General features: G+C 42.1%; 1 protein-coding gene across 1 annotated transcript in view; it reads left to right on the plus strand.

Annotated features, from left to right (window-relative positions):
- Positions 1-16,383, plus strand: part of TENM4 (teneurin transmembrane protein 4) — a 901,855-nt gene that overhangs the window by 467,917 nt on the left and 417,555 nt on the right. Inside the window, exon 5 of the mRNA XM_054164697.1 lies at positions 9,920-10,208. Within this exon, the coding sequence (XP_054020672.1) occupies positions 9,986-10,208 (223 nt within the window). The 5' untranslated portion in view covers positions 9,920-9,985. The remainder of the gene's footprint in view (positions 1-9,919; positions 10,209-16,383) is intronic.

A 16,383-nucleotide genomic window follows, 5' to 3' on the forward strand; every position in this document is an offset into this window, starting at 1 on the left:
CAAGTTGTCACTCTGTGAGCAGCTCAGACCCCCAGGTTGCATATGAAGAATGTAGAACAGGAGATGGGCTCTGAGCACTTTTTCACATCTGAGGTACGCACCAACGTGACACTTTTACTGAGGGTTACAGATACCTGACAAGGTTTATGCTTTAAACATTGTCTTCCAATAGTTCTCTCTTTCTTAGTTTGCCTGCAGCAAACACAGACACTCCTGATAGTGTCAATGTTTTTAGAGGTAGGATTAGAGCCTGCAGTGGTGACTGCAGGGAGAACAGGCAGACATGCCTTCTTTCATAAAAGAGCCCCAGCCTTAATTCAGTTCTCTTCTGTGAGAGGACAAATAATGTATAATATTGACGAATAGGGTATGTCTGAGAGTGGATATGAGTTCAAAGCCTTGTTCTTATGGAAAGGGTTGTGAGCTCATCAATATCCCCACAGAGGAGACAAGAGTTGTACACACCAGGTAGCGAGTTTAAAGGTGACAAGTCCTTTTTCACACAACAGGTAATCCCGTTGTGGGACTGCCCAGAAGATGTCAAAAGGCCAAAAGTCTTAAATGAGATTGAACAAACTCTCAGAGGACAGGTCCATGAAGGACTGCCAAACTCAGTTGTCCAGTTAAAAAAATTTACTGGACTCCAGCCTTCTGGAATTGTATTGAGAGCAAGGACCAACTTTACTCCCTAAATCACTATCCCAAACCCTTTTCCCCTTCTCCTCTTCCAAGTCACCACTGGGAGACATGGTACAGGGCTTGATAGTCCTTTGGTCTAACCCAGTACAGTCATTCTCCTGTGCATGATTTCAGGACCTCTTCACAGGGTGGTCAGCTCTTAGACACAGCTGTATAACACACAACAGACATGAACTTACAGAGTATAACCAACTATTTGATCAATTAATGAACAATCCTGTAAAAAGTTTTCCTGTGTAAAAGAGTTCATCTGGCCTTTGGTACCTCACTAAGATTGCTGGTTCTGCTTTGTGTATCTATGAGCAGATAAGAGCCTTTCTTTCTTTCTGTTTTCCCTTAGAAGCTCATAGAAATGCAAACAATTCCTATGACTTTATCAAGTCCCTACAGGAGTAATAAAAGATGTATAGTTTCCTGTTCAGTTTACTTGGCAGAGAAGCTGGGATACAGAGAGAGCATATCTAAGTGTGAGTATTCCCTTACCAAATGGTGGGATAAAGAGGTTGAATGACACATGGGAGTTGTCATGGGATTCTTGCTCCATTTTCCTATGGGCTACCATCTTCTAATACAAGGTCCCTGTAGACTACAGCAGACCACTAAGAATTACATACAAATCTTACCCAAGAGTGGGTACAAAGGGTTACTATCCCAAATGCAAGTTTTTGGTCTGGCTGAGATGGAGTTCATTTTCCCCATAGGACCCCTCACAGTGTTCTATAGTGGTAGCTGGAAAGGTGCTGAGAACATACTAGTGCTCCAGCTACTGCTGAGCAGTGCTACTACAGCACAGAGGCTGTCTCTTCAACATTAGCCAGTAGGCTGAGGGAACATAGCCAGGACAGCTGACCAAAGGGGTATTCCATATCATGTCTGCTCAGCAATAAAAAAAAAGGGGGAGGTAAGGGGCATTTATTATTAGGTTTATCTCCCAGAACAACCACTATGTGTACTGGGTCCTACTTCCCAGGAGGTTTGTTTTCTTTGCTTCTTTGCTTGCTTGCCCTTTGCTTCTGCTATATGAAACTGCCTTTATCTTCACCCATGAGATTTTTTTCCATCTTCTTTTCTCCCTCCTTGTCCTGCTGAAGAGGGTAGTGGCAGAGCAGCTTGGTGGGCACCTGGCATCCAAGCATCATCAGCCTGCTGCAGTGAGCCTTGTACCAGTCTTTTCTTATTGTCTAGAAGATGACTAGAGACTCATCAAACACATTTTGCCTTTTGGAAAGCAAAACAGACTGTTTTTCTCTTCTAGAAGAAGATTCTCCCAAGGTGATTGAGGAAGTCTGTGACTAGGGCTTTCACTTGGGATGATTGAGACACATCCAAGATTTTGTCCTGTGTGTTTCACATAAGGAACTAAAATCTTGGTCTTCTGTATCCCAGATAAAATCCCATACCAGGAGATAGAGGGTGATGGAGGAAGAATAGAAATGCTTAAATGGAATTAATTGAGTGACTACATACAATAGACGTGCTACTTCTGCATTTGATGCCACCTGTGCTTTCTCACTCTGGGACTCCCTGACACACACTGGTTTCAGTGGCACATCTCAGACCCAAGCCTTGAGTGTGACATAGTTAGCCAGGGAAGATTTGCAGGCTGAACCTAAATCAGTCTACATTGTCAGGCTGGCTCTCCGGGCATGTATTATTTAAACACCTTTATGCATTATCTATTAAATTGAGGTTCTGAAGAAAACCAGACTCTCCCAAGAATAGCTAAGTAGACTAATAAAGAGTGTTTCAAGATAAAAAATAAGATTGTTTCCAAAGTCATTTCCATATTGGAAGAAGCCAGAGTAGTATTCTGATGACTGCAGCTGCACACTGCTTACATTAGTCAAAAACTATTTGAAAGCTTTTTTAACTTCTGGCCTCAAAATCTTCCCCTAGCACAGGTTAAGGGCTGGAGCCCATGAGGGGAGACTGAGATATTTGCAAACCAGAAATAATTGAGCTAATTGCATTCCAGCCCCCTTCATGCTTTCCCACCATACTTCAAATTTTAACTACTGTTTCAAGCTTTTCTGGACCTCCAGCTCATTACAGGTTTAGATTTATTCACGAAAAGGTCACAAAGCACATCCCTTGGACAGGACATTACCAATTGCCTAACAAGTCTCTTATGAGTAGAAGAAAAGCTTAGTGGTTGAGACCACAAAAGGGAGTTTTTGTTACTTTCTTCAAGTACTGGGTTGGAGCCAAGCAGTGTTAACTAAACTCTTCATTCTTCTCTCTCATACTTGCTTCTTTCCAAAGCCTTTGCCAAAAATGTGAGGGGATGTTATACCTACAGCTTAATTTATTTCCTACAAAGGCCTCCCGGGATTTGAATCTCTGTTATAAATCTGAAGCTTAAAGTTTAATAAAAATCACAGGAGTCTTTTATGTTATAAAGAAGAATTTCTCAAAAACCTGGTAAATAGCATCACACTGTTTAAGCCATGGTTGTGTGTTTGCTGAGATCAGACCATTGGAGCCTCTGATCACCTAGCAGTACAAATTTGATTTGTATCACCCCTAAGCACATACCTAAATATCTGCTGAATACATCATGACATTCAACACTACATTTATGCCAGCTCTGTTCTTTAGAGGTGTGGAATGGCAGGCAATATCAAGGACCTTTATGGACAAATGGAAATGACCAAATAAGGTCTTTCAGGTTGGATATTGGGAAAAATTTCTTTGCAGAAAGGGTTATCAGGCATTGCAACAGGCTGCCCAGGAAGGTGGTGGAGTCACCATCCCTGGAGGTATTTAAAAGAAACACAGATGTGGTGCTTAGAGATGTGATTTAGTGCTAGCGGCTTAGCAATAGTTGTGGGTTTGTGAGCTCTAGAGAAGCGTTTGGACTTGATGATCTCCAAGGTCTCTTCCAACATCAACAGTTCTATGGTTCTAAGGTTTCCTAGGTTCAATATTGTGTCATGAGACCAGAATATGGAGCCCCGAACTGGGCATTAGCATCCTTACAGAAGTGTGGTGGGACTCTCACAGTGGACTGCGTTGTTCCACATAAGATGTTAAATTTGAAGTGATGACTTAACTTGGTGTAGAACATTAATAACCACAGCCACAAAGTAATTTAATCATCTGAACTCACAACATCTTTGCTTGCAGTTTAAGATCCTAAATAACAGCACTGGTCTGGCTCCAATATCTGTTTGTGGTTTGGAGAAGATTATTGTACAACATAGTGAAAAACTGTCTCTTTGGACTCTGAGTAGGACTTTTATCATTCACCATGGGATTTTACAGGTCAGACACGATTGCAATTGTACATGGTCCACCATCCCTGACTGAAGAGCCTTCTGTAAACATGAAAGAGCATCTTGTTAATAATACCTGAAGTTCACACTACTCCTCTCACATAAAGATTTCAGACATGCATTGGCCAAGATTTTTTAAATTAAGTATTCTGCTGTAGTTATGTGACTTTACTCTCAAAACATCCAGGGGTCAGTGTCTGTTCTCAATTCTGTTACATTCTTCTTAAACCACCTTAAGCAAGTGGCTTTGACTTCCCGTGCCTCATCTCTTCCTCTATAAAGTGAAGAAAAGGATACTTTCTCACTACTTACCAGCATCAGGTTTTAGTTAATGACTTGATTTGTGGAGCCCAAAGGTTTGTTGCTCGGTATTCTGTGGCTGTGCACATTCTACAAAGGGCAGCAGCAATAAAAAAAATAAGGGGAAAAAAAATTGCCCTAAGCAGTGGAATGAGAAGACTGACTTTAAGAAGACAAAAAGCAGTCGCTGTCAAGTAAGACAATGCCATTTTTGCATAGGCAGTTTTGTGGAGGAAAATAAACAACAATGGAAAGTCACTTTGCTTCCTCCAGCACAAAGGTGGATTGAAATCGACCCACCAGGATTCATGCTCACATTTTCATGGAGACAAGATATTTCACTCCTTCAGCTTTCTCATCACCTTGTTGCCATAACTCTATAAGAAACGCATAAAGCTATCTCTACCATTTAATGCTTCACATTTTGACAGAAAATTGGATGATATGACATGCTGCCTTCCAGAACAGGCGCTGTCTATCACCTTGCTGCTAATCTCTGTGATTAGTGACCTGCAATGTAAGTCAGCTATCAAAGACCACCTGTCCCTTTTGCTGTAAGCGCCTCCTAGCATATCACTTTGTGGTGTCACACTCTCTTGTCTAGGTTTTGATTGATGGAAGTTTGTCTTTTGAGCAGTGACTCAGAAAATAAATCATTCCCCTTGCCATTCATTGAGTGTGCTTCTGCAGCACAAAGCCGGTGTGGTTAATCAAAGCTCCAAAGAGCAACAAAAAAAGCAATAGTACTGAGAATGAGGAGGATAGATATAAAGGATAAAACATAATAAAAAGGATTATTTGAGAGCCCACCAAAGCAAAAGCAAAATAAAAAGAGCTGCAAATAAGCATCGTGTTTACTGCACTACTGCACTAGAACTAGAAAGCTGATTTTATTTTCTCTGCTTCTTGACATATAAGCAATGATGTGAGAAGAGTCCCACACCTCTGAAATATACAGCTGTGTCAAAGAGTTGGAGTTTATAGGCTTGAGCATGTGAGTAACCCCTTCTGGGGTCAGTGGGATTTTTCTGAGCGGAGTAAGTAAAGTCTGAAGGATGCCTCTATTGTGAATTGTGTTCCAAACCAGCTTGTGGTCCAGCTGGGATTGCACAGTCACTCAGAGAGCTGACAAAACCAAGAATGGCTATTGCCATTAATTAGCCTGGAGGAAAAAAAGGGAAAAAAAAAGAAGCAGAAATTTGATATGTTATGCAGACAGCAGTATGATGAAAGAATCAAACTGAGCCAGAAATGTCGCATTATAAAACAAGAAAGCCCTTTCCAACTAGAAATGGTTCAGAACACATTTTTATGGAGGGAGAAAAAATAAAGGAATAGAAAGGACAATATTAGAAGCACTAAGTTTTTTTATATGAGGTACAGCAAGTTTATGGAAGCTTTTAAAATTATGAGGAGCAATCATGAGCTAGAGGAGGAAAGAAACTGGTTGAGTATGTAACTGAGATGAGTGTGATTCTTTGTATTTGCTGTGTGCCAGAGAAGTAAGGAAAAACTGTGAGGTGTTGATGGTGAAATTGTACCAGAAGTGAAATCAAGACTCAAGGAGTAGCAGATAAAAAATAATAATCTATCACAGAAACACTACAAGGCAAATTCCCTGATGATGCAACTCCATTGAAGGCAAGATATCTAAACCATCTGGGAACTGGGTCATAAAAATGAGATGACAAGTACTGCATGTCCATGGAGAGGTGTTGGAAACTTACTTAAGTCAGCTATAGGCAGCAGTTCCTTTAAAAAAAAAAAATAAAAAAAATAAATAAAACCACAACACAGAACACAAAACCTTCACTATGTGTTTTGGGGGTGACCTTTCTAGCAGAGAAGTGTCTCCTTACAAGCAACAAGAGAGAGAGAAAGAAAGGGCTGAGGAGCGTTAAATTTATAAAGACATGAATGAACTGGGAATTGAAGCACTGCTATAGAGGAATGTGTATGTGAGTGGTGCAAATTTACAGGGCTATTTTTGATGTACTGTAGAAGTATTTTCAGTTTTTCAGCACCTTCCTTGACAAAAGGAAAAGCCTTAATCTGGAGGGAATTCATTAAATTTCCTGATGTTTTTTTCACAATTTCTTAAATTTCAAGGTTACTAATGATAATTACAGACCCTGTTTGTACCTTGTGACTCCAACTCTACAGAAAGGTTTCCTTGGCACATATGCCTCTCCAGCTAGAGGGTTTTTTAATCATAGAATTATCATAGGTCTGGGTTGGAAGGGACCTCCAAAGGTTATCTAGTCCAGCCCCCTCTGCAGTCAGCAGGGGCATCCTCAACTAGATCAGGCTGCCCAGAGCCCTGCTGAACCTCACCTTGAATATCTCCACTCCCTGGACAACTTGTTCTGGTGTTCCACCACCCTCACAATAAAGAACCCATTCTTAACATCCAATCTAAATCTGTTTTTCTCTAGTTTGAAGCCATTGCCCCTCATCCTATAACTACAGGCCTTTGTAAACAGTCCCTTCTCTATCCTTCTTGTAGGGCCCCTTTGGGTACTGGAAGGCCGCTATTAGGTCTCCCAGAGCCTCCTCTTCTCCAGGCTGGACAACCTCAGCTCCCTCAGCCTGTCATTGTAGCAGAGGTGCTCCAAACACCTGGCCCTTGGTAGGAATTGCTGCAATATTCATAGGCAGAGAGAAGCCACCTTTCTTTCTTAGAGAGTACAGTAACTGCTTCATGCTCACATTTTGTTACTTCCTTCCCCTGTGACAATAAGTGTTCATTACAACAGCTCTTACTCCAGTGCTGGTACAAAGGAGTCTGTTTTAAGGTGTTTTATTAAAAGGTATAACAAACCTGCTCCTTTTGAGAATTTCACACAAGCAGAGCTGGAATAAAGGAAACAAAACAACTCAATAGCAGTCGCTAAAAACAACAAAAGTCACAATTTTCAAGCCAAAAAAATATTTGCTTTTTTTTTACGGGTGGAAGACTGAAAAGAAATCAAACATTCTATTCCTTTTGCCCTTCTCCCATGTGAATGTGCCAATATATTTGATTCAATACAGAAAATATCTACCAATATTTGGTAGATGTCTTACACGTTATAACTATGTTAATCTGATCCTTAGCATAACAGCATTGCCTTTGCTATTGCTTCTACATCCAAGCATTCATTTTTTTCACCTCTTAACCCCTATTTGCATTCATGATATTGAACTCACATAGCTCATGAATGAATTTCAGTCAGTGAGTTCCGTGGGTTTAAACATGTTTAAAATCAAAGTAGTGCTCAGATCTCTGGGGAAGATTTAAGTGAAGCTTAAACATAAGACGCTAACCTCTTCCCTGTCCTCCTTCCCCGCTGCACACTCCCCCATTCATCCAAGTTGTGTTCAATAGTTTCTATGCATCTTGCTGACAAATAAGGAAGTATGAAGTTGGTCTGCTGCCATCACTGGAACACATTGCGAGATAATTAAGTGTACTGCTGTACAAGCTGTTGGAATTGGGTTCCATCATTGCACAGTCCATTTCTGAGGTTAAGGGGACAAAACCCAGCCAGTAGTCTTAGCAACGTCAGAATTGCAGAAATAGGAGTGAGACCCTCTGTTTTCTTTGTCCAGGTGCAGGTGTATCTCACAGCTGTCCCTCTTCAGTCTCTCTTCAGCTCAAGTATTTGCTTAGTTATACTTAGACCAGACACCGTGACAAGTGCAGAATCCATAACAAGTTGTTGTCTTCAAACTTCTGCATTAGGGTTATGATTTTTAGGTTATCAGAACCTGTGGTAAGAGTCTTCACAGGTTCAGAGGTTTGACAATCACAAATGCTAAGTTATATCACGTCCCTTTAAACCAACATGCAAAGTTCACAGCACATCCCTCCTCAACTGTTGCACCACAGCTGTGTTGTGATGCAGCACAAATCCAGGCACACAACCTGAAGCAAGGTTGAGGTCTAAGAGTCATGGAGGAGTAAGATTTTAATAGTGTGTTTGGGATTTAGGCTTTTGAGAGGGAGGTGATTCTACTCCTTGACTCCACTCCTGAAGTGCTGTACCCAGCTCTGGGGCCTTCAGCATAAGAAGGACATGGAGATGATCAGAGGGATAGAGAGCCTCTACAATGAAATCAGGCTGAGAGAGCTGGAATTGTTCAGCCTGGGGAACAGAAGGCTCCAGGGAGGCCTTACAGTAGCCGTACAGTACTTAAAGAGAACTTATAAGGAAGGTGAAAAGGGAACTTTACAAGGGCATGTTGTAATAGGACAAAGGGTAGTGGTTATAAGCTGAAAAAGGGTAGATTCATATTAGATTTTAGGAAAAAAATTTTGCTGTCAGGGTGGTGAGGCACTGGAACAGATTGCACAGAGAACTTGTGGATGCCCCATCCCTGAAAGTTTTCAAGGCCAGGCTGGGTGTGGCTTTGAGCAGCCTGGTCTAGTTGAAGATGGCCCTGCCAAGGGGAAGGGAGTTGGAATTAAACGGTCTTTAAGGTCCCTTGCAACCCAAACCTTTCTATGATAATGAGATTCAGTCCTTGCCAATGCATTTCCGTATATATTTACTATTAAAAACACCAAAAAACTGATAGGTATTATCTCATCCTCTCCCTTTCTCTTTCTAAGTACTGCTAGTAAAAAAACAGTATGGCATTTAGAGACTCAGCATCTGTTCTTTAGCAGTCAGGAGGATTGAATTCCTGAGGAACTCAGCCTGTAATTACAGATTTCAATGTTTGGTTTGTGGGTTTTATCAGTATTTTTCCTCATAAACCCGTTTAGGTATTCAAAACTATATTTTATCATCTTGCTGCAAGCCATTGACTTTTTTTTTTCTCTGTGGCTTCTGTTGCATCCAATAAACTTAAAATAAAAAGACAATTTATTAATTATTTTGACAAAACCACTTTTAGTACATGTTTTATTTCTGTTATCAATTTTCTCTGTGTGCAAATATGTATGCTTGCATACCAGTGCATATATACTTTGTTTCCTCACAGGCATAAATCCCAGGTCATGCTGTTACATGAAGCAGAGCACTATCATTTATTTACACTTTCTCAGCTCTGCTTAAGTTCTAATATATTTCCAGCTGAGCAGAGATGAGCTCTCTGAACAGAAAGATATTTTCATCCTATTTCTATCCATATCTCACCCCGATGTTCCTTTTCTCCCTCTCCCTACCCACTTGCCGTCTTACATTGTCTTGTTCTTTTGTTCATCCCTTCTAACCTCACGCTCTATCAAAACACTTTCAAAACCATAGGATGGTGTTTTCCCAAAGTCCTCTGGCTGTGCACATGGAGACATTTCAGCGTGGCCTGATTTCCCAGAGATTAGGTGACTGATGTGCTGAAAATGTGCCTCCTTGATGTGTTTGAAGCACTTTCTAGGAAAAGAAGACACAGAAAATCACAATCAGTATCGAATTCCCAAGTGTGTGCCTAGTTCACACAGATGCAGGTTGCTGCACGAATGTGTCCCACAAACTGTGGCAATTATTAAATGTCACACATAATTGACACTTTCTTTCCATTGGTAATTGCTCTAAAAGGGTTTTCCTGCAGTCCGTTAAGTAACCTCTCTTTTGTTCATTGCAAGAATGCATAAAGAAGGAAAAATTGCCTTCAGGTGCCCAAAGGCGTGACCCTAGATCCTATTTTATTCTCTCTTTCAGGTTATTCCAATCTGACCACCACGCAGACTTTGTTATTTTAATGTTGAGTACTCAGACAAGGGTGCCATGGATGTAAAAGAAAGGAAACCCTATCGATCTCTGACTCGGCGCCGCGACACTGAGCGCCGCTACACCAGCTCTTCAGCTGAGAGTGAGGACAGCAAGGTACCCCAGAAGTCTTACAGCTCCAGTGAGACCCTGAAGGCTTACGATCAGGACTCCAGGCTGACCTACAGCAACAGGGTGAAAGACATGGTGCACCAGGAGGCTGATGAATTCTGCCGATCAGGTAAGCACATTTCATCACATGTTGCTTCAAGTAGCATGAGTGAGAATCATATCAAAGAATCTTAGATTGCACTGGGTTGGAAGGCACCTTTATAGATCATCTAGTTCAACTACCCTGCAGTAAACAGGGATATCCTCAGCTAGATCAGGTGACTCAAAGCTTGAGCTTGACCTTGAATGTGTCCAGGGATGGGGCCTCCACCACCTCCCTGGGCAACCTGTTCCAGGGTTCCATCACCTTCCTAGTACAGGACTTATTCCTAATGTTCAGTCTAAATCTGCCCTTCTATAGTTTAAAATCATTATCCTGTGTCCTGTCACTACATGATCTTGTAAACAGCATCTTCCCAGCTTTCTTGTAGGCTCCTTTCAGGTACTGGAAGACTTCTAGAAGGTCTCCCTTGAGCCTTCTGCCTTGGAGTTAATCAGCTTAGTGCTGGGGCTGGGTGAGAGGCTACATTTGAAGCACTCTGGGGCTGAAAAGCAAGGTATACATAGGAATACAGCAAGGAACTTCTTCAGTGTATTGCACAGACATTGGATACATGCAAATTGGTGTCCTCAAATGAGATACCATTAGTCTAGGATACCACCTTTTCTATGCCTTAGTCTTTCTGCCTCCAACAGCCCTTTGCCACTTTCCACACAAGACCATACTTCTTGTGCATCTGCCTCACCATACTGACATAGAAAGCCCCTGCCTCCTCAGGAGACATCTTCACTACTTAATGTTCCTGCTTCATTATGAAGGAAGTCAATCAGGATGCTGAGGCAGAGACAATGAGGGAAGAGTGCCACTGTCCATTTGGGCCATCGTAAAACTCAAGAAGCCTAAAGGAAGGGAGGCAACAGAGTTGCACATGGGAGGAACCACTCTTAGCATTGCATGAGGCCTGCAGGCTGTATGTTTAAGATGGGGACATGCTCCAATATTAGAGAAGTGGTAAAGAACCACTTTTAGGACTTACAGGTATTCATTTAGTGCGTCTGTTTTTCAGTACTTGTGAAGATGTGGAGGTTCAAGGATTAGTATGAGCTCCCCAGTCCTAACAGAGATTCTAGATACTCTCCTTCTTACTGCTAGCCTTGAGTCAGTGCAGTTGCATTTTCACTGCTGCTGTTGCCTACATGAGGTTGTGGCAGTTTGGGCTGGGTGCCTCCTGCTGCTGCCATTCAGGGTGCACCACTGGTGACCCAGGTGTCCAGCCCAGTGGGTGGACACAGGAAATAGTGTACTTCATACCTATAATGTCCTGCTCCCTACAAATCCATCTGACAGGTCTCACACTTCCTTTTTCTTCCCTCACTGCCCCTGTGGGAGATGCTCCCTGGCTGATAATGGAGGGGGAGTTATCTCAAGGCCTCTTAGGCCTGGCTAGGCCCAATGCCAAGAGGAGAAGGGGGAAGGGCAATCTCAGAACTGGCCAGCTGAGATTGGCCTAACGGCAGGGGCGGGGAGAGAAAGAGCCCTGGGTTTTTTGGGTGTACCTGTGTACCCTCAGGTAGGGACAAAGGGAATGCTGGGATGCTTCTGGGTATGCTGTGAGGGACTCTGTATGCTTTGGGATCTCTTTTGTCACTGTGCTTGTAGTTCTCTGTAGTTCACTTCACTGCTTTTCCATTTAAACTTTCCATCACTTCTGCAATCCATTTGTTTGAGTCTCATTTTTCTGCCCTGGCGGGAGGCAAGGGAAGATCTGCCTTCAAACTGGGACAGAGGTAGAATTCTGGCCCCTGTTATATTCTCGTCTTGATTTTTTTTCCACAGAGACACAACTGTCTTAGTTTTGAAACCAAGAAGGGCTTCACATAAATAATTTTTAGAAGTCCATCAAGAAAAGCATAAAATGGCAAAGTGAGTCAAATAGTCGTCAGCATTCCAGAAAATGAACATAAGACAGCTGGCCCAGGCTGCTCTGGGTGTATCCTCGGCAGTTTGGAAAAGCCGACTGACCAAAGGGAATGTTCATAAGTCCACTTGTTTAACTTCACTGTTCAAACACCCATGCACTTGTGGTTTTGGTGCAAGGCTCTTCTCTAAGTCACGCACAAGCAAAATGGCTTGCAGAAGTCTCTTTATGCACATGGCTTTGGTGTTTGTATTTCAGGGTAACTGCAACAGGCAACAATTAACAAAAGGGCCAATGGGTGCTGTAAGTAATACTTTGCAATCATAAAAGGAGTTTCCCTCTTAGCAACTCTGAAGTACTTCATCCTCTCTAAAGAATCTGCAAAGTTATAAAGAAAAGGAAACCTTTGAGGTCATTGAGTTTCTCACTTCATACAATATATTCACCATGCAGGATAGATGTGAATTAACACAGGTCAGTGGTTTTCAACCTGAGGGTCTTTGAGGCCATGCAGGTCCATGGACTTCTCCTAAGAAGCCCACAAAAGATAAATAAGAAAAGCCAGTCTATTGACAGGGAGCATAAATTTGCTATACACAAGTTCATACTTCCCCAGGAAAATTTTGTAGGGTGTTGAGAAAACAGTAAAACTCACCGCTGGGTTTTACTGTTTTTTCCAGCAAGTGACTGAAATGAACTGAGAAGTTAAGATTAACCATATCAGGGCACCAGTTCTGCTTCTGATATATCACCCACAGATTATTCAATTTATAATTTTTTCCCATCTTATCCTGAAAGTCCCCAAAGTGGCCTGAGGATTGTTAACAACCCCAGACTTTCTCTGCCACATTTTCTGCTGGCAGAAAGCCACGAATGGACGTCACGTTTTGGTGCGCTTGGTCTCCTGCCAACTGAAACCAAGCCTTATTAGCCTGCTTGACATCAACAAGGCAAAGTGAATTTCTCTCCTGCATTGGTTTTGAAGGCAGAGGAGGGAAACATTTCAAATTGACCAAATAAATTCAGTAAATAAACAAGTCAGCATTTAAATGGTTTTAGCTAGAGTGAGAGTGCCAGCAAACATGCAAGTCAGCACAGGAAAAAATAGACCAGATCTGAATTTAAAAGTCTCAGATATTTATTATCCTCCCTTTATTGACTTGAGTTCTTGCAGCTTAAAAGGCAACAGTGAGCACAGAATATGAAAATCGATGCATCTCCTGCTGTTTATTGCAAATAAATCTGATTTTCAGTTAATTGTAGCAGTCATTTTTCATAATTTATGAGTTGCTGTTACTGGAGAGCACCAGTCATGCTGCACATTGATATGTCTGATAATGTTGAGCGTGGCGTGTTTCAGAGGAGGCTGGAACTCACAATCAGCGTCTCAAATATGCAAACAAAACCAAAAGAAGATATTTTCCATTACTCCACAGAAGATGGCTTAAAAACTATCCTGCCCTTGCACAAACGTCAGAACTGGAAGAGAAGACCAAGGTCTCTGGGGAGACCTTGTGTTTATAACTTAGGTCAAGTTCATTTTCTACCTCATGCCATGCAGTAATGGAGGATGCTCGGTCAGACTGCTTTGCAATCAACTTAAATGGATTAATTTGCCACAAGCTTGCATTGTGCTTCCCATGCAAGGCTCTAGGGTTTGGTGGAGGTGTAAACTCCAAGCAACCTTATCTGTCCACTCTGTCTGAAAGTTGACTGTATTGTTCAGTCAATTAAAAAGGTGTGAAGTTCATGAATGCTTTATACAGTTGGAGTGCTCTCAGCTGTACATACATCTGTAAGAAGCTGAGCCATGGTTATTTCTTCCTGACGTCAAACAGCTCTTTCTCTGAGCTTTAGAAGGAAATGTTGCTCAGTCCTGTTATTCACCTTGCATTCAATCGTCTTCGCTGTTCACTATAAGTTGCAAAGTCAGCTGGATGAAGACATTTAGTGAAATAGCATTTACTTAAGCCAGCTGATCTTCCAGTGGAACACTGAAACAGGTTGCCCAGGGAAGTGGTTGGGGCCCCATCCCTGTAGATATTCAAGGTGATGCTCAAAAGGGCTCTGGGCAACCTGATCTAGTTGAGGATGCCCCTGCTTACTGCAGGGGGGGTTGGACTAGATGACCTTTGGAGGTTCCTTCCAGCCCAGAGCATTCTATGATTCTATGATTTAATGCATGCATGCTACAATGTGAAAGACTTTCACCATGCAGCAGGGCTCAGGGAAAAGTTAGAGTGCTACACAAGCATGAAACCAGACTATGGAAAAGTAGAAATCTGACTGTTTCTATTAGATTGACATTATCCACCACGTGATATTTCACAGAAACAAATAAAAATGTAAGAAGAGCCATCTGATTGTGTGGTTTTGAGCAGGGAGAGAATCAAAACTCAGTTTTGGATACAGCTTTGAGATCCAGACTTGATAAACAGATTTCAATAATGAGTAGTTATGAACTCCACTGTTCAAAGGTAAGTTTGGGCCTGAACTTTGCTGGAGATGATGTACTCAAATTTGTCTTCTTGGAAAACATCTGAGTTGCAGCACTGCTCTAAATCTAAGTCAAAGCAGCATAGAATTGTTTTGGTTTGAAAAGACCTTTAAGATTACCAAGTCTAATCATTAACCTAGCACTGCTAGATCACCACTAAAACATGTCCCTAAGCACTACATCTATAGGACTTTCAAACCTGTGGTCTGTGCATAGGAGGCCAATCTGGAGAAAAGGAGTTTGAGGTGAGACCTTATTGCTTTCTACAACTACCCGAAAAGAGGTTGTAGTGAGGTAAGTGCTGGTGCCTCCTCCCTAGTATCAAGTGATAGAACAAGAGCAAATGGCCTCAAATTGTGCCAGAGAAAGTTCAGATTGGCTATTAGGAAAAAATTATTTACTGAGAGTGTAGTCAGGCATTGGAACAGTTTGCCCAGGGAGGTGGTGGAGTCACCGTCCCTAGAGGTGTTCAAAAGCTGTGTAGACATGGCACTTTGGGACATGGGGAATGGTGGTGTTGTGTTGACAGTGGGACTTAATGATCTTATAGGTCTTTTACAACCAAGATAACAATTCTATAATGCTATGGTTCTATCACTTTGGCAGATTTTACCTCATTTTTATTGCAACCTCTCCGGGCAGACTGTTCCAATGCTCCATAACCCTCACTGTAAAGAAGTTTCTCCTCAGGTTGAGGTGAAATCTTCTATGTCCAAATCTGTACCCATTGTTCCTTGTCTTATTCCTGTGCACTGCCAAAGAGATTGGCCCCCTCCACTTGACACCCACCCCTCAGATATTTATATACATTGATCAGATACCCTCTCAGCCTTCTCTTCTGCAGAATAAACAGCCCCAGATCTCTCACTCTCTCTTCACAGGGGAGATGCTTAAGTCCCCTAATCATTCTCATGGCTCTCCTCTGGACTCTCTCCAGCAGGTCCCTGTCTCTCTTGAACTGGGAGCCCCAAACTAGAGAGACTACTCCAAGTGTGGTCTCACTAGGGCAGAGTAGAGGGGGAGAAGAACCTCCCTAGACATGATGAATACCCTTTTTTTGATACACCCCAGGATAACATTGGCTCTCTTGGCCACAAGGGCACATTGCTGTCGCATGGAGCCCCTGACCTGTGCTGGCGCCTGTTGTTATTCCTCCCCAGTTGCAGGACCCTGCACTTGTCTTTATTGAATTTCATGAGGTTTACCTTTACCCAGCTCTCCAACCTGTCCAGATCTCAAAGGACATCTTGACTGAATCTGATCACTGGTCTTGGTATTTGGCCATGTTCCAGGGTCTGATGCCTCCTACCAGTTACAGATAAATTTCTCTAATCCATCCAATCAAGACATAGCATAACAGAAGCAGGAGCACATGGTGCCACATAAATGCACAGTGAAGCTAAAGACATCCACGGGTGCCCAAAATCTTTTGAAGACATTCAGGGCTGAAAAATGAAAGCATACATTAATAAATAAATATGGATTAAAATGGAGCCACTAATTGCTTTTGTCCACCTCTTCATGCAACTCTCCAAAGTGCGGAGCCTCATTCACATTGATTTGGTCTGATTTTGAAGTTCTGCAGGTAACTAGACATGAACTCAAGAGTCATTTTTCAGGTTGTGTTTTTAGTCAGCTACACAATGGCATCTGTTTGCAGCCAAATAACCTCCACTGTGACTGTATCAGAATGAATAGCTAAACTGAGTCAAGGTGTGAGTGGTCAACAAGGGGAAAGGGAGCTTGCCAGAGGAAATTTAAATCCCCAGTATGTAATTACAGGGATTTCAATAAGCAGAACTCACTCAAATTTCCCATTGTATTAGAGT

Source organism: Dryobates pubescens, chromosome 10, assembly GCF_014839835.1.
Source record: "Dryobates pubescens isolate bDryPub1 chromosome 10, bDryPub1.pri, whole genome shotgun sequence".
Lineage (NCBI taxonomy): Eukaryota > Metazoa > Chordata > Aves > Piciformes > Picidae > Dryobates > Dryobates pubescens.